Raw genomic sequence first — 27,960 nt, 5'->3', positions numbered from 1 at the left:
TGTGCTTTCAGTGTATTAACCCCTAGCATATAGTAGCACTCTATATAGCAGGCTATGTGCGTGGTATTTTGAGAAACATTTCAACAGAATAAATCATTTTAGTAAATATGTTATACATTGGAGGAGACCAGATCATTTGACTCTGCGAAATTTATATCAAAGCTGGTTTTGGAAATTTTTTTGGCCAGCTTTCCTTGGCTGGTATCAGACTTGAGACAGCGCTCCTTGTTGTGGATGACTTGAATGTACTGGTCAGTGCTGCTGTTCTGCTGGTCGCTGCTGGAGGCCAGGGAGGCTGAGTCTGACTCAGTCAGAGGGGTCTCCAGCTTTGGTCTCGTCTTGGGCTTCACATAAGACTCCATGTGCCTGCTCCTGGCCGGGGACTGATGGTGTCTTCCGGGGGAATGAATGTGACGCCTGGTTCGCACAAGAAGAGGGTGTGCTCCTCTCACAGTGGACTTGAACCGGGAATGTGACTCTAAATCTCCCCAGTCCATTTCTCCTTCACCATCCTCTGCTTCATCCTCCTCTTGCACTCCATATCTTCCTTGAGCAGTGCTGCTGTCTGCAGCCATGGACGTGTGGCTCTCTACACGGTCACCAATGTAGAAGTGTGCTGGCTGGTGGAGGTCTGAGAGGGAACGGGGCCGATGAGCCTTCCCTAATGACATCCTTCTCCTGCCTTTTCCCTCTTCCTCCTCCTCTTCCTCTTCACTCAGATGCTGCTGTAAAGGGTGGGACCGGTGAGGATGTGGCTGCTGGTGAATGGTGCGGGGTGTGTAGCGTTTGATGTTGCGTGGGTACAGCTCCAGGATCTCTGCAGACTCCTTCATGAGGTAATGGCGTGGGATCCGTGTAGCAGAGCGCAGCAGCTTCTTCCTGGGCTCATGCTCATTAACGATCACATACCGGGTGGTGTGACCACGTCGTCCTCCATAGCTCTGTGCAGTGATGATCCCGGCAGCCTCAACAGGATGTATGGAGCGCATGGTCTTTCTGCACAGGGGGTCAGAGTGGATGTTGTCAGAACAGCAAGCTGGAGGATTATACGCCATGTGGTGGTAGGACTTGGACCTGCAGGTACCACTAGGACCACCTAGAAATGGTGGGGGCCTGTTATGAGACAACACATAAGAATAATCTATTATTGTGTAATTGTTGTTGGTATTGTCACTGCATAATGCTGTTCAAAAGCATGACCTGATCTGAAATGTCTGCGCTGCATTGCTACATAACATCTCATCATTTGGACAAAATTATTTGAGGCATGATTCCCTGTGTGGAACAGGCTTCAATCACTGTTCAACTGAAATGAATGAAAACAAATGACCAGTGTGTTTCAATGAAATTTAAATACACTTAAAAAACTAACTTTTTGGTATGATTTGTCTTTTGTTCAGCAGTGATGGTAAATGGACTACATTTATATAGTGCATTTTTAGGTTACCGACCACTCAGAGCACTTTACAACACAAGTCAGCATTCACCCATTCACACACACATTCTTACACTGGTGGCAGATGCTACCATGCAAGGTGCTACCTATTCATCAGGAGTGATAACCATTCTCTCTCTCTCTCACACACACACACAAGTGGCACAGTATCGGGAGCAATTTGCCATTCAGTATCTTGCTCAAGGACACTTCAGCTTGTAAAGTGCAGGGACCAGAGATTGAACCACAATCCCAATATTTGATGCATTCATTTTCATCCATTCAACAAAGTGGTGAACCTCGCTCCATCCTTGCTTGAACAACTGAGCCTATTGAGGATGCCCCTTCCACACCCACTCATTATACAATCACCTGTTACCAGTGACCAAAACTTATCAACTTTGAATGCAGCTTGTCGTGTGTATGAAACTAAGATTATCTCAAGGAGCTGCAGGGCTGTGTATCATAATGTGTGTAACCGTATCATGTTAGGGATGTGCAGCACCAGTGTTGCAAATTGCACACACAAGCAAATATGCAGGCACCTCAAATTCACATGTACAGAGGATGTTAAAACAGCCCTTTCAGAGCCTACTAGGCATCATGTGGTGTTTAATGATGCATTTAGAATTTTGCTCACGCTCCCAAGATGGACAAGTGCAAGCCTTATGTTTGTGAGGAGTAACGTTCCTACCTTTCTTGTCATGTTGAGGTATTTCATGTATGAATGTATGTGTCGATTAACTGCCTCAAAAATTGTGTATATAATGGCTTTAACTGAGCGTCCCCATAGTGATGCATGGTAATCACTGTAGACTTATGAGCAGCAATGATTACATCTCTGTGTTATTGTCCTTTTTTAAATTTATTTATTTTTTAGTAATTGGACCTATGAGGCTGGAATAAAGTTGAATTGAATTGAATATGAGTAGTTTAGCTCATGAAGGATGTTCTACAAATTGAAATGGAAAAACATCCACCCCTGTATTAGACATTCCCATTGGCTACTTTGTCACTATTTCAATTCTACATTATATTCGTAGTCAATAAAATTGGACTATATCCATCATGTAAGAGGTCACCTGTTGTCTAAAGTCAACCTGCAACAACAACAAGTAACATGTCAGTGTGTGTGAGACCTATTAGGTATGTGCTCCAGCCTGTGTTTGGGCCGTATGGTCACTGTTGGACTTCTGACAGATCCAGCCACACTTCCTCTGTTCAGGTCTGCCCTTGATGCTGATTGGGTAATGGTGCGGATACTGTTTCCATGACGAACAGGAGAATGAAAGTTTGTGACGCTGCCATTCCGTCGGGGAGATGGAGCGTGGATAGAGGCCTCTTGGCTTGTGATGTCACTCTCCTCCTGATCTGGCTTTTTATCCGCTGCAGCCTCTGGAGCCTGCAGTCTCGCTAAGGTTGAGTTAAATGTCACAGGGTGAGTGTCACAACACTACAAGCAATGATGGAACAAACACAGGAGGCCTGAAAATATAGCAGATACCTGCAGCCATCTGGAAGACTTTCTTCTTGTCCTCAGTCCGCTCCTGAGGAGATTAAAGGAAAGCTTGCTGAGACCACTGGGTGTCATTGTCTGTAATATTCGGTTTAGGACTGCATCTATGGGTTCTTTTACATAATTGCATTCTGCATTTTGCTCATAAGTGATTTAAAATGGTTATCAAAATTGTTGCTGATTAATGTCTGTAATCCTATTTGGATCAGTCTTGAAACAGTGGTATGATTAGATTCATCATGTTCATCATTTATTTTTTAAATGTAAAATGTCCACTCAGTCCAAATGTTGCCAGGCTCCGTAAGAACTCTGAATCTGTTTTTAGTATTTTCCTCTGTCAGTGGTCATTTGGGAGTAATTCATTATTCTCCTTTTTCACTTTTGGCGACTGTGTTTATTGGTTATTTTAGTCGCAGGACACAACCAGGTTCATGGTTTAGAAATCATGATCAGGAAATCCTTCAGTTGTTACATTACATGTGGTCATCTTGTAGCTTCAGCTATCTTATCTTTTCCACCTTCCATCCTTGGAAAGCACTGCTTATAAATTCTATTTACATTTAAATCTGATTGTACATGTCATGTAACACATTTTGTTTTATTGCAATTAAATACATTATTTATTTACATGTTAATACTGCCAGTGTTGTTATACTGCAATGGTAGGTATGACTAGCTGTGGTTTTTCCTGTTGTATCTTGGATACTTCCAACATGTAGACTGTATCAAACCACCGCCTGTCTGATGAGTGGACGGCCGCTCAACCTCCTGAGCCACAGTGGTATTAGCATCAAGCAATCGATAATGTATTTCATTATCATTTCCATTACTAAAATACTTTGATTTGAAGGACAACAACAGCAAAGGGCATTCAAATTTACACCAACCTCTGACTTTCTCTTGAGGCCTCAGCTCTCTGTCAGTTTGTGTACAGACACACACATTTGGGACAGTATAAATGTGCGATGATTGAGAAGCATCTAGACATATTTTGAGTCAGTCCTAAATGATATATGTTCAAATTAAGATTGCTTGATCCAGTATGACAATGACTCATCAGAAACTCACAGTCTGGAGCTGCATTCTCAGCTGGTTGTTGGTGAATTTGAGGGATCTGGCTATGGCCTGGAGATAGTATATCAGCATGCTGAAACAAACAGAGACAAAGTCACGATCGCTTGTTGAGATATATATATATATATATATATATATAGTGTGTGTGTGTGTGTGTGTGTGTGTGTGTGTGCAGTCTTACAACAGTAGCAGCAGTGCTGGCAGCACTACGACAGGGCTGGTGACGTAACTCATCACTTTGCTGAACCACAGGGGGAAGTCACTGGCTACTGTCTCAGAGATGATGTCATAAATCTTCTCTTGGCCACTGAAATACACATTTAAGCACTTAATTTACGTTAACATTTAGAAATAATATAACACAACTACACCTAAGGAAGCAGGCAGCAGTTGCATTCACATCCAAGCTCAGAGACAGCATCAGGTACGTTGTGACTGAAGTGAGAAACGCTGTCCAAACTGTGGTCCAAAGTACAGAAAGAACTGTCTGCTGACCTCATGAACAAAGACACTTCACATTTAAAAACACCTTTCGCACAGCTTGAAGGACATGTCGACAAGTTGTGAAATGGGTGTGTGTTTCTGCTCATTGCAGAGATGTTTGTCCAGCACTGTGGCTGCTTATACGGGGTCAGAAGCAAGCTCACCTGTTGTCCAATGTCACTGTAGTAAATAAATGTGCATCAGACATTGATATCACCCTGGTAGAAGTGTTCAACAAACATCTTTTGATACTATGTGTTTACCTGAATGGTCCACAGTGCTGTGATGGTCTGTATCTCACTATGGCAAAGATGGTGGGTAGCATACAAAGAAACAGCATGAAAAGCAGCATCGCCAAGTAGAAATTGTTTGATCTAAAAATACAAAGCAAAGACAATGTGTGTGTTAAAATGAACAATGTTCACACTCCTGTTGTTTTCAGACATTTAATCTGCTGAACAATTCAGCAAAATGCCACAGAAATTTAAGTCCATGAGGAAAAACTTACAGATTACAGAGGGAGAAGCTGTAAAATGTCTTGCCTCATCCATCTACCTCAGATAAGCTGTGCTGTTTGTAAGAGCACGAAGCATTTTTACTTTCACTAGCTTTGTTTTATTTTCTGTCTCAATTGTTCTAAGGCCTATAGTCTGGTACGTCATGCATAGAGATGTAAAGCTAAAAGCACATCTGAAACCATGAAAACATGTGTGCATAAGGACATAAGTTACAAGCGTATTCACACTGTCCAGTCCCATTTAGACCTATTGGAACATTTCAGTGAAAGAGGTGTAAATCTTGTCAAGAAAGGCTGAATAAGAACAAGTTTAAAAAGAAGAAGCAACCCGGGGAATAATTTTTATAGACACTGTTCTTCAAAACCTTGGCTACTGCATTCTGTTCATTAGGTGGAAACCCAATAAGACCACTATTGCTCTTAATTAACATCCTGTTGAAAGACAGCTGGGACATTTAGACCGAGCAGATGTGAAATCATACATCCCTAACGTCAGCTTTATGTGACATTTACACACACAGCGGATAAAATAGCATGCACTTATGTTCTTTAAAAAAAAGGTTGGACCTGAATGAGCACAACATAACATATCAACTAGCACTAAATTATGAAAATTATATGTAGTTTGAAATTAAAAGCAAATCTTTTGAGGTGTGATACAGCCAATTGCCATTGGAACAGACACAAATCAACCGTTTTTAAACCCAAAGCTGATGTTTTAACTAGAGCTGTGCACTTATAAGCTCTGGTACAGAATGCCAACATCCAAACTACGCCAGACAGTAGAAACAACTCCGCTAGCGTTTCCTTTAACAGCCAGCGAGTGTGATCACAATGTCTCCTGACAGCACTGTCATCAGCACAGCAGCTGAGGCAAGGGAAGAGATTCCACAGTGCACTGGACTTTTATCACTGAACTACTATAACGAAATATTTTTATCATATCAATCTTTCATCCTCAGTTATCAAATTGCATCGTGTAACCTAGACCTGACTTTAACCTGAGGAGTGCTCCCCTTTCCCGGAGCTCTGCCCACCCAGTTACAATTATCTGAATGCACCCTGGTTAACTGGCCATGGTGGGAGTATTGCAGCTGTTCTGAAGAATCATCGCACTTTTAGTTCTTTTATCAATTTTGAAATTTTAACTTAATTGTGGGTGATGACCCAATTTGTAGTGTAATCATTTATTGATGTCTCAACTCATATATGGGTTTCATCAAAGAACTCTGAGAGTTACTGTCCTCTGTGCTTAAATGTGATAAAGCCTTTGTAGTATGTGACTTTATCATTCACCCTGACCCTTCAAACTAATTTCCACAGATTTTTTAAGCATTTGTAAATATTTAAAGTTTGTGCAGCAGTGATTGACCTTGTCTGTAATACAAATGTATTACCTTTGATGCACCTTTATTACCTATTACAATAACATAAATCCAATCTTGCATCTTTAATGAGCAGTCTGCAGCCATTATTAACAACCAAGCTTCTTGGTTTAATGATTTGTGTACATCCTGGCTTGATGCTTTCACTCCATACACCTCCAGACCTCTTCACTGAGAGTAACCAATGATATTTTTATGCATGCAGAACACAGGTGAATATTCCATTCTCATGATACTCTATTAACTGCTGCCTTTGATCATGCCATTTTACATTATAGGTTACTTAACTGTGTTGCCATTTCTGGTACAGCTTTAAAATGGTTTCACTCCAATTTGACAGATCGATCAATATTTTAATGTCCATGTCAACAACCATGTGTCCTCCTCAGCTCCCTTGCTGTGTGGTGTCCCTCAAGGATGAGACCTTGGACCAATTATTTTTTTAATTTTACATGCTTCCACTTGGTCATTTGTTCAGCTGCTTTCAAAAGCCTGTCATGTCTGTGTTATGACAGTGATACACAGATCTCTTTCTCTGTATCTTTTTCTGTAGTAAATCGGAATAAACTACAAGATCCTGGTGATTACTTAAAAGACTCTGCATAACCTTGCCCCCAGTTACATTTCCTGTTTCCTCATCCTGTTTTCTACTTCTCGACCCCTCCAATCCTCAAATGTTGGCCTTTCATCCACCCCTGCTCCAACTCCAAAACAAGATACAATTGTGTTTTGCTATTTTAGCCCCAACCCACTGCTTTGCTGAATCAGTGTACTGTTTCAAGTGGCTTCTCAAACAGATCTTTATAGGAAGGCCTTTCTAAAAATCTCCACTCTGGGCTTTATCCTGATTCATTTTTGTCTGGTCTCTGTCTCATTGTGCTGCATTCTATATTGTAATGGGTTTTTACCTTATTTGTTTATTCATTTTTATCTTTTTGTGTGTGAAACACTTTGTAGCTGTTTGTTTTAAAAAGTGCTCTATAAATAAAGCTTTACTCACTTACACAGTAATATTCATGTCGGGTGTGTTGCTTCTCTGTGTGTTATAAACATTTTAAAGATAATATTCAGCTTTGACTATATTACCTATGAAAGCCAACTGGCGGATTATTCTCCCATTTTATTTGCTGCATCCTTGCCTGAGGTCAAAAATAACTGGACTACTGCAATGATGCTAAAACAAAATCCATATTATCACAGAAATACTGTCAGTGTTACACAGAATCAAGTGGCTCAGCACTCCATAATAATCAGTGGGGGGCATAAAAAAAGCCGTCTTTACTAACAGCAATGTGTAAGTATCAATCTCTCTCTCCTCAAGCACAACTACATTTAATGACTCATATGAAATCATCTCTCAGCTGTTTAGTGGACTGCTTGTGTGTGTGTGTGTGTGTGTGTGTGTGTGTGTGTGTGTGTGTGTGTGTGGCTGCTGCTTGGATTTTCCACCACATCTGGGAGTGACTGATAAGGACTGAAAGAGGCAATGACAGCCTTGTTACATAAATCAGAGTGGGCTGAGCGCTTTGTGTGTAATGTATAGGAAGATGCATATAGTGTACTGTAGGACTACACACTGATTTGTCACCACAGCAAATGAAAAGGGATGAGAAAAAATAGGTAGAAAAACATGCTGACGATGTGTAATAGGAGCAGTGTGCTGATATAGATTATGTCTATCAAAGAGTGGATCACATACACACACTGTACAGAGCTGTGTGTGTGTGTGTGTGTGTGTGTGTGTGTGAGAGAGAGAGAGAGAGAGAGAGAGAGAGAGAGAGACGAAAGACTTCTATATATCCTCTTCTGTGCATTGTGTGTTTAAGATTAAGCTTTACTTTGATCTTTCTAACTATTAGAATTCTATCACATACAAAAGAGTCCTGTCACGGCCATGCTGAGGAAGAAGAAAAGATTTCAACAAGGTTTTAATATTTTTAGTTCCAAGGAAAGTTTCAATTTCCCAGAATCTGTAATATTAAGTTGTTTATTAGTGAAACCATAGTCAACCATATGATTAGATTTTTTTGTACATTCATAACTACATCCAATAGATTCTGACACAGTCATCATGAGAAATTAAAAAAAAAAAAAAAAAAGTGTACTTTGAACTTAGATTAAATACACATAGTTTTAACCTGGTGAACTCATCGAGAAATAATGCCATGAGGCATGCAGGGCACAGCCATCACAGCCAAAATAATACATCAAAACACATGTCTACAAGTTCATTTTCAGATGGCATTCTTCTCCTTGTGTGTAATGTGTGTCCCATGAAAAATAAGACAGCGTATTCCCCCTGCTGTGTCATCTTGTGTTTCTTGTGTGATTTACCTATATCTCACATCACACTGCAGGTGGCGCATTGCTGTAAACTGGATTACCCATGGGCCTCAGTGTGCTCCCAGGGTGTTTAAGTCTGGCTGCAGTACAGCAGTGGGTGAATGTTTGCCTTTTTTCTCTGCTCTCCCTTCTGCCTACCGACACTCATTTGGTTTGGTTTTTCTTTTTTTTGGTTAGCTTTATGTTTTGTTTGGCACTACACAGCACCCACATCCACAGACATTCCTCACTCATGCCCACTTACACCACTGACTATGCTCCACACCCCACATGTTGACAATCCTTTGTTGGCATTTGTACTTTGGTTTAATAAAACACCATTTTGGTAAAACTTTATCATTATGTGTCTCCCTTTGTGTTGTGACTTCCTGGGCAGAGTCATGACACACAGTATATCAGTTATATTTATGTTATAATGTGGGTTATTTAAATGCATGTCACAAATTTAATACAGCATAAAATTACAAACTACAGTGAATGCAGATCTCTGCCAGGTGTGTCTGGCGGCTTGTGGGTGGAGAACAGGGAGTGCAGACAAGGCTGAGAGTCCAGCATGTATGCATGAGAGTAGTGGAATACATAATGAAAAATATGCAGATTCTAAAACACCAGCTATGTAAACTCAATTTCAAAGTGAAAATGGTATCAAAAGAATCCACCAACATTAACGCCCCTAGCAGAAACAAGACTCCAAACTGAAGCAGTTAATCACTTGCGGCCTGTTATGAAAAGTGAGGAGTCAGCAGTATATGACAGCGAAATAAAACACAGCGGTCAATAAAATCATTTTTTCAAAAAAAACATGACTCACTGCAGCCATGAGAGGCCTTTGCGCATACAGTTATAAATTCACACAACAAATGCTAGTCTGATGTGTCTAGTAGTACACGAGATTAGCTATGGACATTTACACACACACACACACACACACACACACACACACACACACACACGACCAAACGCATGACCCTTCAGACTCACGCCTGGTTGAGATAAAAACGTAAGAGCAGGATCAGTTATATTGCTTGACTGCAGCCCAGCCACCACAAATTATGTGATCCTGACTAAGAGGCTCAGTGCTGTAAATAAGATGATATTGCTGGAAGCTGAAAAAGAGAAAGAAATGGTTCTTCTCCTGCCATTCTGCAGAAACAAACATAATCCACTGTTTCTATTGGCAACGTGTGTCTTTGTTAGGATTCTTCAGAGGTCAGACTAATAGTATTTTCAGTATGTATGCTATAACAATAGGTACAAATATATTATCAAAGCCCACAAAAAAAAAACATGCATGTATGTGTGTTGTTTGCATGTTTGCATGTGTGTGTCTCAGACCTGGAGGCTCGAAACACCTGCTGGTGGGGAACATTACAGGTGAGGACAGCCCAGCTCCTCAGATACATCAGACCAATCAGCTTCAACACGTTGAAGGCAGGAAGACAGGGAGAGAAAAATGCTCCCATCCTGGAGGAAAGAAAGAGAGTAACACATACACACACAGAGCCACAAGGGTCACAGCCCATATAAAAGGCATTATATCCACCAGCTCATGGTTTCACGTCATTATGTTCATTACTGCAAGGCGACATTTCTGAAATGAGTTGAGGAAATACAGTCAAGCCAGCCACAGAGGTGTAATGGAGACATTATAGAGGGTCACAGTCCTTTAAACATGGCCATGGAGACTGGCCAGGCCAAACTATTAACTCTGAATTAGATCCTCAATTACAAACACGGTGACAAGGCCAAGGTGATACGGTGGAATTAGAAAGATATCCGCAATGTTTCATTTTCTTTCACTTATTTCAGACAAATATTAAGACTTACCAGATCATTCCTTGGTTATAAATCAGGTGCAAAACGTTCTCTGCTATCTTGAATTCTCCATATTCAGGCTGAGAAAAGACAGAAAGGCATTATTGTGGTGTTCATGTTTTTCCACTTTTAGATTCTCAACCAAAATGTTTTTAGATCATGCAATGACATTAAATGAAGGTCTAATAGGAGAATTTTTAATGAGTGAACGGAGCTTTGTTGAAAAACCATATCAGACTCAAAATATCAGTATCTTTGGTAAGGGTGGAAAATCCCTAAACATAGATATAATGAACTGTGAACACTGAAACTCTAAACGGACACCTGAAATAATGCATTCCCTGTATGGTTAGCAGTTCCTTAACCTTGTAAACTAACTCGAGCAAGCATATGTTCTGTAGTGAAGCATGATGACAAATATGTTGGGCTGAATTTGGGGGCATATGTGATAAACAAATGATACACAAGACATCTAGAATATTTCCATCTGACAGGATTGTGCAGCCAAAAAAACATGAACCACTCGTACAAAAAGATTCGTTCTGAAGTTGCACGCACAGGTGATTTAAAAGAATTTGAATTTTCACATCCTTTTTCATAAAATGTACAGAAACTTCACAAGTGGTCCAGACCTGCCTTATGAGTCATGTACAGATAGACAGACAGACCTCCTGTAGGCTATAAGAAACTCAAAATTTACAATTTAGAAGTGAGAAGGACAAGGCAATCTTTCTTCTCTAACCTCAGCGAGACTGCAAATATTATTTTTAGTGTTATTGCAGCCTCTGATATGCTTCCATTAAAAAAGGCAATGAGTTTGTTCACTTCTTCATTAATAAAACTGAAGGTATTAGATTAGCCACCACAAGATCAATGTCATTCAACAAAGAAATTATCACATGGAAAGAAAATAGAACTGTGCAGCATTTTAAGGTGACACCCAAATTTATTTGCTCTGTCACCAACTGACGCATAGATGCTCTGTGCTAGAGCATTGAACAAATAAATGATCGGATGTGCTTGAATTTTCTCCAGATCAATCAAGACAAAACTAACATAGTTGTCTGTGGCGTAAAGAATTCAATCAATCTTAGACTTGGAGTTAAACTTTAACAGTCATGTCAATTACAAAGTCTGCATTCTAAAATCCTAAAAACAAGCATCACAGGATTCATGTCCAGGCAGGTCCAACAACTTCAGCTCATTTAGCATACTGCTGTTAGAGTCCTAACAAAGAAAGGTTCTCAGGACTCTTCACTGGCTTACACTAAGTCAAAATAGAGATTCTGCTGGTATATAAATCTCTCAGTGGCTTACAAAAACCAAAGTGTAAAAACAAGAATTTCTGAGTATGTGATGGACTATTGCTTGGCCGTGAACAGTAACTGCTCAAATCAACTGCCTTTAAAGCTTAAAAACACAAAACTCATCTTAAGTACAACTTACAAACTTGCTTTCTAAATCCCAGCAGCAGCAGTCACTCAGGTAGCGAACCACCAAACCTCTGATGAAGTCAATGAGCAAGATGCTGGCCACCGTGAAGATCATGTCAATGATGGACAGCTTCAGCATCTCCTGGGTACATCATGTAAATATGCAAACAAATACTGTTCATTTAAATGCTCACCACTCAAACCAGGCTAAACCTGCTCGTTATGTCAATGATGTCTCTCACAATGTGTTTCAGCACTCTGCCATGTGCACTTTAGGGACTTGCATCAGGGGAAGACCTTTACATTTTTCTTGTCAGTATAATGCATCTACAGAGTTATTAAGATGAACATGCCAGAAATGTCTCAGTCTGAACAATTATCTACAGCTGAATTATCTATCTACATTATCTGCATAGAAACCTACAAGAAATAAGCCATGTTAATATAAAGTGTACAACAATAAGAAGAGAGAACCTGTCCGACGTAGGTCTCCCAGCACTGGTCCTGCTGGGAGCGGGTGTTCTTCTCAAACAGAGCTGTCTGGTTGGAGATGCTCCCTGAGCTGCTCCTACCGCTGTTAGTAACGTCCAGCATCGTGGCCATGGTCGCTCTGGTGCTGTTGCGATGCTCAGAGACAGAGATCTCTGAAACCAAGGTGGAGAGGCTGTCTACCTCAGGCTGAGAGATGGTGGCCAGGAAGGAGCTGGAGTCAGACCAGTTACCTGGATTCACTGGGACCTGGAAGACAAACATAGCAGGGTGCGTCACCAGCTGTGTGCTATGTTTCTCTCATATGGGCAACTAATTATGCAAGAGTTATTAAGTGATGTGAAATGAATAGTTCAACATATTGAGGTATTTGTTTTTCAAGAGTCCAAGAGTTTTCATGTCTTTGTGTTAAGTGCACAAAGAGCTTTGTCAGGACATGACTTGAGTCAAACAGCTTGCTTGGCTCACTCCTATGTCATTTATTTAACCCGTACACAGCCAGAAATGTGTAAACAACTGTACTGCTCTTCAACTGCAGAGGATGGGCAGAGGATACCCTGCTGTTTGTCAAGAAAAAGCTCAACTTTTAGAGATGTTTGTAGGTATGTTTGAACTATGGACCGGGCCAGGCCAGCTGTTTCCCTCTGCTTCCAGTCTTTATGCTAAGCCAAGCTAACATGGCCTGACTCCAGCTCCGAACTAAACACACACGAGCTCCTCTTCTCATTTCACTCTCCAACAACAAAAGAAAGCATTTTCCTCAAAATGTTGAACTATTCCTTTGATAACTGATAATGATAGCACATGCAACCATACAGTGTAACATGGTTTTCTATTTATTGAAGCTGATTTTATCATAACTGAAAGGTTTATAAGACCCAGGTTATCAAAACACAAACATACCATATTTCCATTTTTCTGCATTGTCTATACTCACAGCAGAGCTCATACTGTTGACCTTATCAAGGAGGGCGATAATGAGGCTGTAGAGATTGCCCAGGTATAAAACAAGCACTCTGTACAGACATAAACATATGACCCATGTTTGTATGCAGTATGACCTGTGCTGTATTATATAGTATGTAATTAGTGCTGCATTAGTCAAGAGCTGTTTGAGTGATGGGTACCTGGCCAGCTGGAACCGCAGCGAGGTTCGTGGGTGGTACATCTCAAGCTGAGCCACCAGTTCAAAGGCAGACGGAGCAATCATGGTGATAAGAGAAACCACCACACTCACCTGGAGAGAGGAAGGGCATGAAAGTCACTGACATGACGGGTGTACTCCAAAACTCTTCCTTCTGAGAAACATTATCCTCTGTCTCTACAGACTTTTAGCTTTGTTTTAATTTTAGTGGACATAGCAAAGTTTCTACAGATAACAAATATGCCAGGCTGAATTTGCAATATAAAATAATACACAAGATACCAAGAAGATTTTGACTTGGTTTCATGATGCACCCATAAACCACAGAGAATACTGAATATTTCACTTGTATTATCATATAAGTTTAATGTATTTTGAATCAGAGCAGAAATAGAATATGTGATACTGATTAATCATTTGCAGAATTGATATTACTGAGTATTGAAAAACTGTATCAGTTCTAATCCCTTTAGTCAATGAAATCATTTTAATAAAGCAAGTAACACTGAATTAGCCAATTTTAAGCTGTCTTAACGTTCAGAAGACTTTGAAGCTGAGACCAGCCAGCCCCTCCCCCCACTCCCAGCTGTCCCCGCCGAGCAGTGAATCCTTCACATTTCACACTTTACCATAGTGAAGTAAAAGAAAAGATGTCTACTACTATTTACTTTCCCATATAAAATATAATATTATTTTCAAACAAACCGTGTGTTTAATCATTTTACAATCATGGTTACAATACATGACTTCTAAACATTGTGATCCAGAGCTTCGCTTTGAGCTGATCATAGCTGATACAACATCACCGTCTTTGAAGTGAATGACATGATCACTGACAGACTGAAGTTGACAGTCAACAGTCGTCTTCCACTGGATCAGTCTCAGGTCTCCACTTTCATTGATTCCTTGGAACTGTATTATATGTTAGATAATCGAATTAAGCTAATGATGATGATGATCATGTCTGCTGTGCTCTGCTACCTCATTCTTCTCCCACAGCGTCAGCTCTGGCTTCTCCTGCTCCAGTTTCTGAGAACGGTCCACCACAAAGTAGATGATGTAGATGCTGCCGGCCAGAGAGAGCAGCACCAGGATGTTGGCTAAGATTCTCAGACTGATCAGAACTGCCCTATACATACATACAAATACAAAGAAATGCATTGATCAGTCGGAGAGCACAGGTTTCACCTCCAAAACTCTGGCTCACAATAATTCTTTAAAATGTTTTATTGATGTATTTATAGCTGGAAAATGACACGCTACTCTCACTCTTCTCACTGCAACATAAATCCAACACACCCATTATTTGAGCCAGACCTACTGCCACAGCACTCACCTGAAAACTATGCTGTCATTTGCTGCTACCGCTGCCACTGTTACTGTTCACATAGCCTCCATAGCATCCACCCCCACCTCCACCCTAGCATCCACCTGTAGCCCCTCAATCTACCGTCTTCTATGGGGGAAGGTTTCATCACTCCCCATTCTCTGAATGTGGTATTTGCTTGTGGGGGTGACAAGGACCTATTTTTTAACCTGCTCTGACAGCTGTATCAGTCTGTGTGACAGAGTGGAGGATGACGTGTAACCAATGATAGCTGAGATGTGGAGGGAAATACAGGGCCCTAATTTATCTCGTTCTATCTTCTGTCCATCCAGTCATGTCGTTTTTGTGATTTACTGTCAGTTTCTATAACTTATGTCAGACTGAGTGTGCATCACTCTCAATAAACTGTAGATATTTCACATGCTGTGTGATGTAAACCAGATTGAAGTGAAATGATTCTGAGGAGAAACAAGCCCAGAGGCTGATAGAGTCATGGCTTGGCTGTTTCAACTGACGTAACAGGTGCAACACATGCACATCAAGAGCATGCACAGAACACAAGAAGTGAACAAAAAGAGTCCTACAGACTGGTGTCCTTCTTCTTTTCCTGCTCCTCGACAATGGCTTCCTGTTTAGACAAACAGATTGGTGTGATTGAGTGTAAAACGCAGCCAGTCACACACAATATCAGAAATTCATTAATAGAGAAACATAAGAGAGGAGAAGAGATGTCCCTTCCTGGACAGTTCATAAAGATTACTCTATGTGGAAATAGTTATGTACAGTCTTTTTATACTGTAGTGTGTGTGTGTGTGTGTGTGTGTGTGTGTGTGTGTGTGTGTGTCTTTGACCCTGATGTTGTTGATGATGGCAGCTCCTTTGCTCTCTGCAGCTTCTGGGTTTCCTATCAGGTAATCCCAGGCACAGAAAATCCTCCAGCAGAAGGTGAAGTTCTCATCAGAGGCACTGGCCAGGCTCAGGCGAGAGTTCTTGGCCATTCTGCAGCAGCATTATTATTCAAAGTATAGTGTCAAACATTCAATATACTATCATGTCAACATTTTTTAGAATAGAGATGTTAGTCATGTAATCAGTCAGTTGACCAGTCCAACACTTTGCTTCTGAGTGAGATTCTCAACAAACTCTGGTTATCTAATTTGTAATTTGTGAATGATTCCTTTCCTCTGGCACCACCACCAGGGTGTATGTACTTATTTATATATTTATTTATGGCCTACACAAAATGATAAGCATCTATTTCAATGAGTAGATTGCTGTGACATTATCCTTGGTAATGGCTCATTTAGCTTCTATCAGCAGTGTCGCCTTTCAAGGAGCAAAGTTTTTTGGTGACATAACACACTGCAGTCATTACTACTAGTCATTATCTAAAAACAAACCTGATCAGAAATCATGCTCAGGGATTACATCACATTATTATTTCATTAAATCATTCTCTATGAGTTGTAGTGTAATGATTACTTTCTTAACAGAATGATGAAACTGTAGGCAAAGACAGCCATCCCAACCAGGAAGTAAGCGAGGGGCAGCCGGTACCCTGCACTGCCAATTTTCCTCACCCTGCCGTAATACCCATAGAATAAGACAGAGTACTGCAGGTAGCCCTGTGGAGATCAAACACATATCGGAGAATCAGAGAATCATTAGAAGATCATCATGAATGCTACATCTGTTGGATGGATTTGATCTTATCAGACTTGGTTCACAGCAAGGTGTTGCAACAACTACAGACATAAATTGAATTCATTTGCAGAGCGTATGGTATGCAGAGGTTTGTTTGTGTTTGTGGTGACTCCCTGACCTTTCCTCCAATGGCAATGTCATGTGAAATATGAATATGTAATGGGCAGATGGCCATGCATTTCTATGGATATCTTGAATCACATACAAAATGTTTCAATTTTGTATCTTAAGCACTTTTGAGACATGGGATATGGAACAGCTCTGACTTTATCTGTCTGCTGATGGGATGGCTTCTTGTCATTCAGACGTAGGTAACTTTCACGTTAATGTTCCTTATGGTTTCAATCAGATACAACCAACCAAACATAACATAACATTACTGAAAAAGCCACAATGCTTGTGTGATATTTGACACCGGCTGTTCTTCAGCTGTGAGTTGAAAAGTAGCTGTTCATTAAAGGAAAAGAAAAGAGTTTGAATCTCCTCAACAACTTAAAACTGGCTCATTGACACTGTTTTGTGACATCAAAATTCGAAATCTGAATTTTATTTAGGCAAAAGAGACAGTAGGTGAGTGACAGTGCCTTGGTCTGGAGGTCAGGTAAAGTAATGTTTGAGTAATGGTCCAATGTATATGTTAGTAATGTGCTATTGACAGAACACTAAAAGGGAAGGCAGGCTTACCCCAAGAGACCAGATGGTGTCTAGGTCCTGGGCTGAAGCCAGATGCTCCTTGGGGATAGTTTTACTCCTTGTTGTTCCAAACGGAGCTCCAGCCAGCAGCTAGTACACACAAAGACAATTCAACGCATTATGAGAATGGTAAACAGTATACATAGACTGTATTATATGCACAGGCAGAGAAACACACAGAGAGAGTACCCTATAGTTTGATTTAAACTTCGGATCTGGTGAAACAGATTTTGCAGTTGAATAAGTGTTGGGAAACAACTTTCTTGAAAAATTTAAAGCAGCCAAGAGTGGAGCAAAAAATCTTTACATGTCATTGTAATTATTGATGGTAGCAGACTATTATGTTGCAGAATCTAACACTCGATGCAGATTCACTTAGCTCCCATTAACATATCCATTAATCACAATAACTCCAGGCATACCTATTGTATTTATTTCAAATGTTCGAAATGCTAAATACAATGTTGCACTGTGTGCAATATAACGAATAATTAGAAATAAAACAATGTTTCTGCTTCATTTAGACACATAATCACCCTGAAAGTAAATGTGTAATGTAGAAATATTTCCTGTCTTCCATACCTGGGGTGCTACAACAAAATCAAGGAGTGATGTGTATCTGTAGCGTTATCCTAAAAAAGGCAAATTTAAGGAATAACAAGGGAGGAATAACTGAGGTGACCCTCCATTCCTTCTTGGGTCACACAGTTTTGTGGGCACAGACATTGTGTCTGACAGAACATCCATGATGTTTGACTCACCAAGCAGAGGTGAGATATAGATGGGATGTGTGAGAGGAGACAGTGGCAGGTTAGCCCTGACCCACGATGGAGGGAGAGAGATGTAGAAGAAATACATGGAGGAATAAGATGAGCCACTGGGAAAGATTGGATAAATCATGTCTGGGGAAATTGCTTGTAGCTGCATGTCAGTGACAAACATAAATCCAGCAGCATTTTTTGTTACATTTTTTGTCCTTGTTCTCATCTATAGTTTCTGCCTCAGGAGAATCGAAAACTACACACTCAATCACAAGTGATCCTCTGATCTGTACTTATGAACGAAACATTTACTGAGGTGAAAAAAATCAACAGGGAGTTTAAGAGTTAAAACGACATTAATAATGATGTCATAGTTTTAGTTATTACACCAAAACAAATAGGCCAGAAAATTTTACACTGAAGAGAAATCAGTTGTGATCAGGTTGTGAAGTTTTTTTCAGTTAGCACTTGAGTGACCAAAAAATTGAAGTAATTTAGTTTTATATTTACCATTTGTCATATATATGGATAAGTCTGACATAAAGTAAGTGACAGTAGAGGATTTAAAGGACTGTTTGAAGTTATTTGCCAGCTGAGAGGTTTATGGATTTTGTTGTTTCGCTGAGACAACTTCTTTGGGATGGCAAAGTCTTTCTGTTACCCCAGATTTCTATTTTATTTCTTTCATTCCTGATACAGATATGTGTATGTGTATGGATACTGGTGATAATTTGTATCTCTTCCAAATGATGTTGCACACAGCTTTCTTTGATGACTTGAGTTTACAGATGGAAACATACAGTTACATAAGTTACTTACATAAGTATAAGGAATAATAATTTTTGCAATTGCTAATTTCATGTTGAATGTGCGAATTGATAGAGTGAAAAGTATGTTTCCATTTATACTTTAAGGTTTAACTGAGCGTTTGCTGTTTTAAATTCTTTACGCTTTAGTCACTATGAATAGAAGCATACCTCAATAATGGCAATTTATTGTTGTACCAGTGTTGTTCATGATATATGGAATCAAGTCAACAAAAAAAAGGAAAAAAAAAAAAAGAGATTCTTATCACCAATTTCAAAATTAGCCAACTATTCAGGCATTATTCACATATGATATGAAGTATTGTACATAGACTTGTATATCATACAGTGTCAGAGACCTGCTGACCTCTGGCAGGACGATGAAGGCTCCAGTCATTATGGTTAAGACAATGTTGATCCCAAACAGCCAGCGGAGGAAGATAAAGTAGGACGCCACGCCCGACCCAAAGTGACCTCAACAGGACAGAGGAAACATCTGAATGAGACTGACTGACATGTTGCACAATGCTTCATACAAAAACAGTAACATACAGGTATAACATCTAAAGACATGACAGATATCAATATTTTGGGCATGATACAGTGATAAAATTACTTTTATTATTTTTGTGGAGAAAAAAAATGACTCACTTTCAATTTTCTTGATCCTCACTTCCCACGGAATGAAAACAACCACAACATTGTAAAGCACACGGGAAATTTTCTTCAGCAGCTACAGGAAGAGAATCAATCCGATCAGTAGGACCTTGGCAGTGCCTCCCATAATGCAATGATTCGTATTCCTGGTCTTCTAACAATTCTAATTTTTGACAAATTGGTATCAGATCTGTGGATGTGAATCGATGCAGCCAAGTCTCTTACTCTTACGATTTGGGTTTCCCATGTCTTTCGATCAGTCTTTAGACCCCTAGTGTTCGCTAATCTAACACCACTGTGATTAAGCTTGTGTTAACTTTAGGCACAAAAACTAAGTAGTTATAAAGGTCATGGTCAAGAAAGCAACACTCAGTGCTGGTATTGCAAACTTAGAGAAGAGCAACAAATGCTTCTTCTGCCTTTGCTTTTGCAACTTAACTGCCTTTGGCATGTCCACAAGAGGTGCCTGTCAGGTAAATATGAGTCATTGGTGTTTCAAGTGTTTGAGTTAGCAACCAGTGCTGCTTTTTCTGGACAGTCATATCAGCCGTCTCAGCTGAATGACTGTAGTTTAACTTTATGTTATTACATTGCTTACAAATTGTGTAGTTGCATTACTCAGGAAGTAATTTTGTCGCACACATGAGAACTGAAGCTTTGTGACTCTGTGAACCTTTTCATAGCTTACGATGTGATGAAAAATAAAATCAGAACTGAGATGATGATTATTAATCAAGATAAGGTCATCTGGACCATGGATTCTGATCTTTAATTAACTGGGGGCCAAACTATAGAATTAATAACTCAGAATCAGACTGCTCACTAAAAGTCAATTTATTCTAATGGTGCCTGAGCAGCCTGAACATTTTAATTAAACTGAGCTATAACAACAGGCTATAAATTCACTCATGCTGCTGTGCCATGGCTGCATAGCTCTCTTTCTCCCTGTCTGTCTTTCTCTGTCTATGTGCGCATGTAACACAGAGAGTTAGATATAGTTACCCACAGATTGTGTGTTCAGTCTGCAGGAGGAGACAAACTTTGTTAAAATAAGAATTCAGCAGTCTGCACGAAGCAAATCCAACATGTTTTATCACTCTGGCTCAGATCATCAGGTTACTGCAGTGCAGTGAAATAACATAAAGAAGCTTCTCTCAGCATACAGTTAGAATAAATGGAGCTGTGGCTGTACAATATAGAGCCCATATTTCACTGAAGCTGCCCACGGTCACACATTGGAGGACAGAGGATGTCAGGTCAGCCAGAGCAGAACCATCTTTGTTGTTTTTAATTTCACATTTTTGTAGCACCATTTTTACTACCATGTTTTTTGTTTTTTTGTTGTTGCATGTTGTGCACAAGAACTGTCCTGATCCATCAATGCAACATTTTAAATAAACACACATGTCCTTCTACTCCTCAGCCTGTCTCTGTGGGTCCTTGATAATGGAGAAAGGTGGATTCATTTCATCTTGTGCCATGGCCACCCCTTGACAAAGCATTACCACCATGCTTAATGGATCAACAAAAAGAAACCTAAGGAATACAACAAGTATTCTTCACCAGCAAGACTGAACTATTTAGTTATCCTCTAATTTGGTACTGTTCTTATTTTAACCAATCAGTGGTGGCTAAAGTCACTTTGGTTTGTTTGTTTCTACATACACAAAGAACCCATGAATTTTAACCATGTGAGAATTCTAATTATTATTGTGCCAGTTTGTTTATTTTTTTAGTAAAATTGTACTGTTAGCTGGAATGAGCTGGAAACATGAAACCTGGCCCATTTTTACTGGAAATGATTCAGAAATTGCAGTGTCACAAGAATGCAATCCATATTTCGACTATTAATGAGCAAGGAAAACAAATTGAAAAACATGTCACATGACAAACATGACACTGGATATTTCCACAATTTGTGGCTATACTTCGAACTGTCTTTCAGTCTCTACAAAGCTGCATTTAAAGCTGGGATCAGCGTTACTGCGTTTTGACGTTGGGGTGTACGTACATCAGCTCCTGCAGTCTGGTATCCTCTGGTTCTGGTCAATCGGCCCTCGTACTTCAGAACAATCTCTCTGGCCTGCCTAGAAAACAAACATACACAAGCAGAAGCTCATTGAGTACATTAACCCACATTGGACTTGTTCTTCCATCAAATATTTGCATTTTTCAAATTTACAGTTCTTCACTGTTTGGGGTGTCCTGATAAAGACAGTATGGATGAGCTGAAGGTCAGGATAACCCCAAAGTGAAATTAAATGTGTTTCCTAAATGATTAAAAATGATTAATTAATTAATAAAATGATTTTGTGTGTGAATGTGGGTGCATTACATTTCCGTACATTATCAGTTCTTATTCTTGTTATCTAATCATTATTTGTGTTATTTTGTTGTTTTATGTAATGGGTGGTATTATATGGTATTGGTGTACCTGTTATTACTCTAACTATTATATTGTCCATCTCTTGTAGATAAAGATGGTGGCAGTTTTAGCTGCAGTGTTCTGTGGTTTAAAGGTGGTCAATTTGTGCATTCTTAAATGTTTAATCTTTAAAAATTTCTAAACGTTATGCTGAATACTATGGCCTGAACCTTTTCGCAATTATGGTGCACACCAGTAATAAACCTAGAGTCCTCTAAAACCAATTACAGCAGACTGAGCAGTCTCAAGTCATTCTGATTTACAGTCCATACGATAGTTCATCGTTCATCCTGTCACAGCACTGGGAAGAATTCTGAGGACTCTATCAGCAGAGGAAAACACCTGTACAGTTGTTTCATTTTGTGACATCATGTCATTAGCTAGAATGAGGGCTGAGGCTCCAGTCAAAATTACAATAATAAGTCAAACTAAAATTTTGTCGGAAAATCTCAGTAAAAATCACTGATTTGTGATATGAAATACGAGCTGTTATTGCGGTGGGAGTAATCGCAGACATTCAGCCTGAGATTAAAGACGGTATAAAAACGCAGGCTTGCATCCCTTCCCTGATGATGGTAATAAAACCTCTGCGGTAATAACAAACTGCCCATATAAAACCTGTTATCCATGGCACATACTCAGCACATCTTAGAAGCTCTCTATCTACTCTGGTTCTCTCTGGCTCAGCCTGTTCTCTATCTACTAGCCTAATTACATTTAGTCAAATATTAGAACACGGCTGTCACAGTTATGTGTCTGATCACTACTCTTAGGGATAAGACTTATTTCAAATGTGGACTTCCACAAGGCTCATGTGGCATTTGGACACCCGGCAGAATGTTAGTTTACTTTTCATGTGTTAAGCCATTTTCCACAAAGTTGTCTGTGGTAAGTGGTAAAATGTAAGTGGTAGTAAAATGGTTATGTATCACAAAAGAATACCTTAAACAACAAAAATTCAGTTTAAATCCTGCTATGCAACATAGACTCAAAATCAAGAATCATATAAATAACTATACATTTATGTAGGTGATGCTGTCACCCCACTCGTCCAACACAAATGGTGATAACATAGAGATTAGTTAGATATATTAGTATAGCATTAGTTCCTATTGTCATGTACTGTATTCCTCCTGAGGGTTTGCTGGCTGAGCTGCAGAGGTTTTGGCACACCTTCTTTAAATTCAGTGACATTTTCATTTCTAGAGCACAATGAAGAAAGTAGCCTCAAGTGTACAGGGGGTGTATGTGTGTGTGTGTGTGTGTGTGTGTGTGTTTGTTTGTTTGTGCGGTTAAGAGAAGAAGTGGAGGAACAGAGTACACTACCACTCAACAGATATAGAGGGAACAGACAAACAATGGGCTACTTTAGGACTTTAAGCTTGCGTCTCATTGGCCAGGGTCTGGTCCGAATGTTGGCAATGATCTCTTTCTGATACTGAATGTTCTGGAACATCTCCTCCGGGTCATTACTGTCCACCCGCTCATCGTCTTTATCTTCATCATCTGAGGAGCTGCAGGATAGGATAAGACACAGAGGCAGATGAAAAATAGTTCAGTCTTTTACCTTGTAAAGAAAAGAAAAAAACAAAGAATGTCATCTTAAGGACTGTATGAAAATGATTTGGGTGCAGAGGCGTAATGACTCCTATGTGTCACTTTATAAAAAGCAACTATTAAAACTAGATGAAACATTATTAGGCTACTATTGTTACAAATAGTTTCATCCACCCATTCCAAATGTTATAATAAATTTGAATTAGATCAGATGATGTCATAGAGATCAGATGTCTGACTGTTGATCATAATCAAACCACTGAGACCTGCGTCACACAAGCAGCTGTGTTTGATCCTCTGAGGAGACAAACCTGTCTGTGAATGGTTAAGATCCAGTGTGCTCTCACTGTGACAACTTAGTGGGGCTGGACTGCTGATTTGGCTTCTGATGAAGCTCTAAATGTCTTACTGTGGAAAAGCCTGCATTAAAAATGAGTCAAGAAGCACTTCACACTAACAGTTAATGGGTTCTTATTTCATTTTACCAATTAATATAGTTACTTACCTCAGTGAAAAAAATACATACATACATACAAATACATCAAATATTAGCACAGTGAGCATACTGAAGTGTACTTGAACCTACTATTAAACAGAAAAATTAAACAAAAACTAATTTTCTACTTATTACACTTAAATAGTACTTTGGTTGTACAAAAGTCCTACTTAAGTACACATTAAGTATACTTGACTGTGCTAAACTGGGACAATCTTAAGTATATTTAATATACTGCAAATATTTGATATATTTTATATTAGCTAACACAATTCTTCTTATAGCACAACTGAAATATAATGTAATGCAGTAATCTATCATAGATTACAAATACATCTACAGTGGGATTCTAGTGTATTTTTACAAACCTCTTGAGCATTTTCAATACTTTAAGTGTACTAAAACTAAAACTAAGGATGAAGAGGAGTTACTGGACATACATGCTCTCAGATATATCACGCATTTAATGCTCATTAATGTCTGCCTGTCCTTGAAATTATTGGCATCTCTTATTGTCTGACCCTTAGAAAATATTGGTCACTTTGTATTTTTCCAATATCATTGACATAGCATGATACATGTTCTGGATGTTTGCTCTTAAGACAATAAGACAACAAACTTTAAAAAGGTGACTAACTAGCATTGTCTGTTCTTTTGGCAGAAATGTGAAATTAGTTTATGTGTGAGGTCGGCCTTTTATGGACGTGCTTTTGTGTATCTGTATGTGCTACACTGAATGGCAAATAGATAGAAACAGATTAGTAAGAAAAGTATACTTTTAGTATGTCATGACAGCATAAAATGAACACACTTTTGATCTGTATAAGTTAATTTCAAGGGTATTATCATGCTAATAGTGTTTTACTAAAAATATGCTAGAAAAGTATTTGACAGCAATTATGTTAAAAGTACACTTTAAAATTTGAACTTACATTTTTATTTTAAATATATATTTATATAAATGTACTGGAAGCATACTCTGCAATATTTAAATATACTTTAAATATGCTTAAGTATAGAGTTTTTCACTTAGGTAGATTAGTTGCATATGTAATGCTGAACTGAACTCTATGTCAGGTTACCTTCATATGAATCTAATTGTACTGTGGTTCTGCTTTCAGTCTAATCGATGCCACTGAGCAATCAACAGGCACACCTGATATTTTTAGCTGCTGTTTCCTCACACCTCCATCTGCTCCTGATGAAGCATCTAAACAAAACCAGAAGCTAAATGTCCCCCCGCAGTCAGAAAGTCTGGGATATTCGAGCTTCACATATGAAGGATTATGTTTGTGTAGTTTGTACAGGAAACCATATCAGACACTGTGTGGACTTTGTCACATTTTGATCAGTTGCAATGATGGTGCTGGAGCAACATTAGTTATGATGTCCGAACAACACCGACATCGTGATATCAAATAAACCCACTTGCACACTGGGAATATTGTAAATATCAATATCATGTGAAAAGATTAGAATGTCGAAGGACCAAAACATGTGCAAAAAAACTTTTTTTTTTTTTTTTTTACTTACAAAAAATAGCTGTAAGTGGTGAATTCAGGTTCAAGATCTTTTTCGTTCAACAGAAGGAAGCAGCTCACTGGGGGCAGCAATTAAAGCTGTGAGCAGCAGCGAGTGTGTTTCAGGCTTCACAAATGAGAGCAAAGTCAATTCAGCTTGCTTAATTCTCCTTAAAGAAGGATCAAGACTAATCACACAGTTGTTTCATCGTCACAAAGCCTTTCAGTAATTGCACACTCGAGGTTCTGAACCTCCAGTCCACCAGATTTGAACAAAACTGTGTGTATGTTCAGGAGAAAACCATAATGGCGGACTTTTATGGTCCAAATGACATTTGACTTTACCCCGTCATAGCATTTGAAGGAAGCCTGGTGGGAATGTTCATGAGGTAGCATAGGATGTCTCATATGAGTTTAATCAGGATTGGTCAAAGGCACGTATTTGCTTAAGTGAGTTATGAGCAAATACATGGCACTTCAGATTCAGAACAAACTGGCTGAAACACAATTTAATCAACTTCTTAGGCATGAATCTTAAGAATCCTCTCTAAAGTACAATTATATTCTGTGCAGCATCTTAAAAATGTTGATACAAGTCATAAATCACTTTGTGATTATGACCTTTAAAAAATGTCCAGTGCTCTTCTATAGTGCATTGTCAGTATTTTCTGATGGATAAATACTGTGTAAATTTGGGAAACACTCATTGTATTGTCTCCAGTGTCAAGAATAGAGTTAATCTTGAAAACATATCAATAAATGAGAAGAAAGAACAATCATATTTTCTTACCATACTTCAAATAAATGAGATACATCAGTTGGGTCCATAACACGCCATAATAATTCAAATACGTCATTATGATTAGAGAAACGTGGATTTGCTTGTTGCAATGCTTTCCGTGTCCAAACAATGTTTACAATCACTGGATTAACTTTGATAACATATGACCTCCACTATGACCAAGTTATCATCAAAATGAAACCAAATATTTGGTGGCTGAGCAATGAAAATGTTGAGTGATGCACTGATACACTCTGTTTTCAACTGTATTCATGTGGGTACATTTCTGTCTTTACATCTTGACATTACATGTAAAAACTGATCGATATATCAGTCGTATTTTCATTCAAACGCATTAATAATCACTTGTGGTTAATGAGTTCAGATTAGATTTACAAAGAGAACCAACAGGTCAGAATGTCCCTGGATGGCAGTAAATCAGGACACAAAACACAGGAAACTCTTAGTTTTCTCTGATGATTAGATCTAATAAATGACTAGTTGATGACTACGAAGGTAACAACCACAGAAATCATGACAAAGGCAGCCACAGAAAGAGACCAAGAAAAACAGGAAGGTCCTGACAAAAATATGACCAGCACAAGCACACTCACCCCTGCTGGTGGTCCTGGTAGGCTGAATAAATCCTTCTGGAGTTCTTCCTGACACTTTTGTGTCTCTTGGCTGCAGACAGAGACCTGCTGCTGCCAACCAAAGGCTCAGATACTGTACTCATGCTGTCACTCAGAGTGGGTGTGCTTCACTGTCTTCACTGTGTGAGTGTGTGTGGGTCAGTGTGTGAGCAGACACTGCATGCAACTCAGCCTAACTGGACTGGAGTGTCTGCACTGGAGCTACCCGCTGAGCTTGAAGCCCCACTGGAGCATCACACACTACAGCAGCAGAGACTGAAACACACTCCCTCATCAGTCCAATCACAGTCATACTGACTGCTTAAAGGGACAGCACCAGGGAGGCCTGACAACTTCACTTTTTGTGTTTACAATCATGTGTTCTGTTCAGCTTATTTAGTTGAGTGTAGTGTATTACAATGAGATAAACTCTTGAAATATGATTATATGATTATATAAAAACAAAATAGATATATTCCAATGGAAAAGTAAAAACCTCAAATTATTTATATGATGGCTGATCCACGCAAACACATTCCATTTAGCCACCTGAAGCTTAGCAGGGAGTTGCAGACATGCACACACACTTCATAAAGGATGTGCAGAGATATAGTGTATTCATAAGAAATGGAGCATCATTTATTGAGCTATCAAGTTGACTTTTTTCACAAGAGAATAAAATGAAATCAAACACTGGACCCAAAATACTTTCATGGCGTGAAATGAAAAAGACCAGAAAACTGTAGCTTGAGTGTTTTGGGGGTGGGGGTTTGCTACAGCAATACTGTGCTTTATGTTCACTTGGCTCCTGACTGTTCAGTTATCCTTGAAGCTGAGGGGCAGAGGTATCATAGAGCTGAATGAGACCATGAAAGCCTGACAGATGTCTCATTTTTAAGTGGTGGCTGTTTGATTCTACTCAAAGGGGAACATCTGAACAATGTTTATTTGTCTATGGGGAGCCATC

The 27,960-nt window shown here is 39.3% G+C and overlaps 1 protein-coding gene across 1 annotated transcript; it reads right to left on the bottom strand.

The window, feature by feature from the left end:
• Positions 1–110: 110 nt before the first annotated feature.
• Positions 111–27,097, bottom strand: tmc3 (transmembrane channel like 3). The gene is made up of 22 exons (XM_076736987.1): positions 26,976–27,097; positions 23,375–23,521; positions 21,594–21,669; positions 19,577–19,658; positions 19,293–19,399; positions 17,350–17,448; positions 16,444–16,586; positions 15,813–15,960; positions 15,546–15,589; positions 14,616–14,763; positions 13,618–13,727; positions 13,428–13,506; positions 12,476–12,739; positions 12,015–12,143; positions 10,581–10,648; positions 10,089–10,217; positions 4,772–4,882; positions 4,207–4,332; positions 4,020–4,098; positions 2,940–2,982; positions 2,575–2,848; positions 111–1,113 (listed from the first exon to the last, which is right to left on the bottom strand). Exons 1-22 carry the CDS (start codon positions 27,095–27,097, stop codon positions 111–113), a joined length of 3,531 nt encoding a protein of 1,176 aa, XP_076593102.1.
• Between the last annotated feature and the right edge of the window lie 863 nt (positions 27,098–27,960).

The sequence above is a fragment of the Chaetodon auriga genome, chromosome 1 (assembly GCF_051107435.1).
Source record: "Chaetodon auriga isolate fChaAug3 chromosome 1, fChaAug3.hap1, whole genome shotgun sequence".
Lineage (NCBI taxonomy): Eukaryota > Metazoa > Chordata > Actinopteri > Chaetodontiformes > Chaetodontidae > Chaetodon > Chaetodon auriga.
This window is presented reverse-complemented; position numbering and strand designations above follow the sequence as displayed.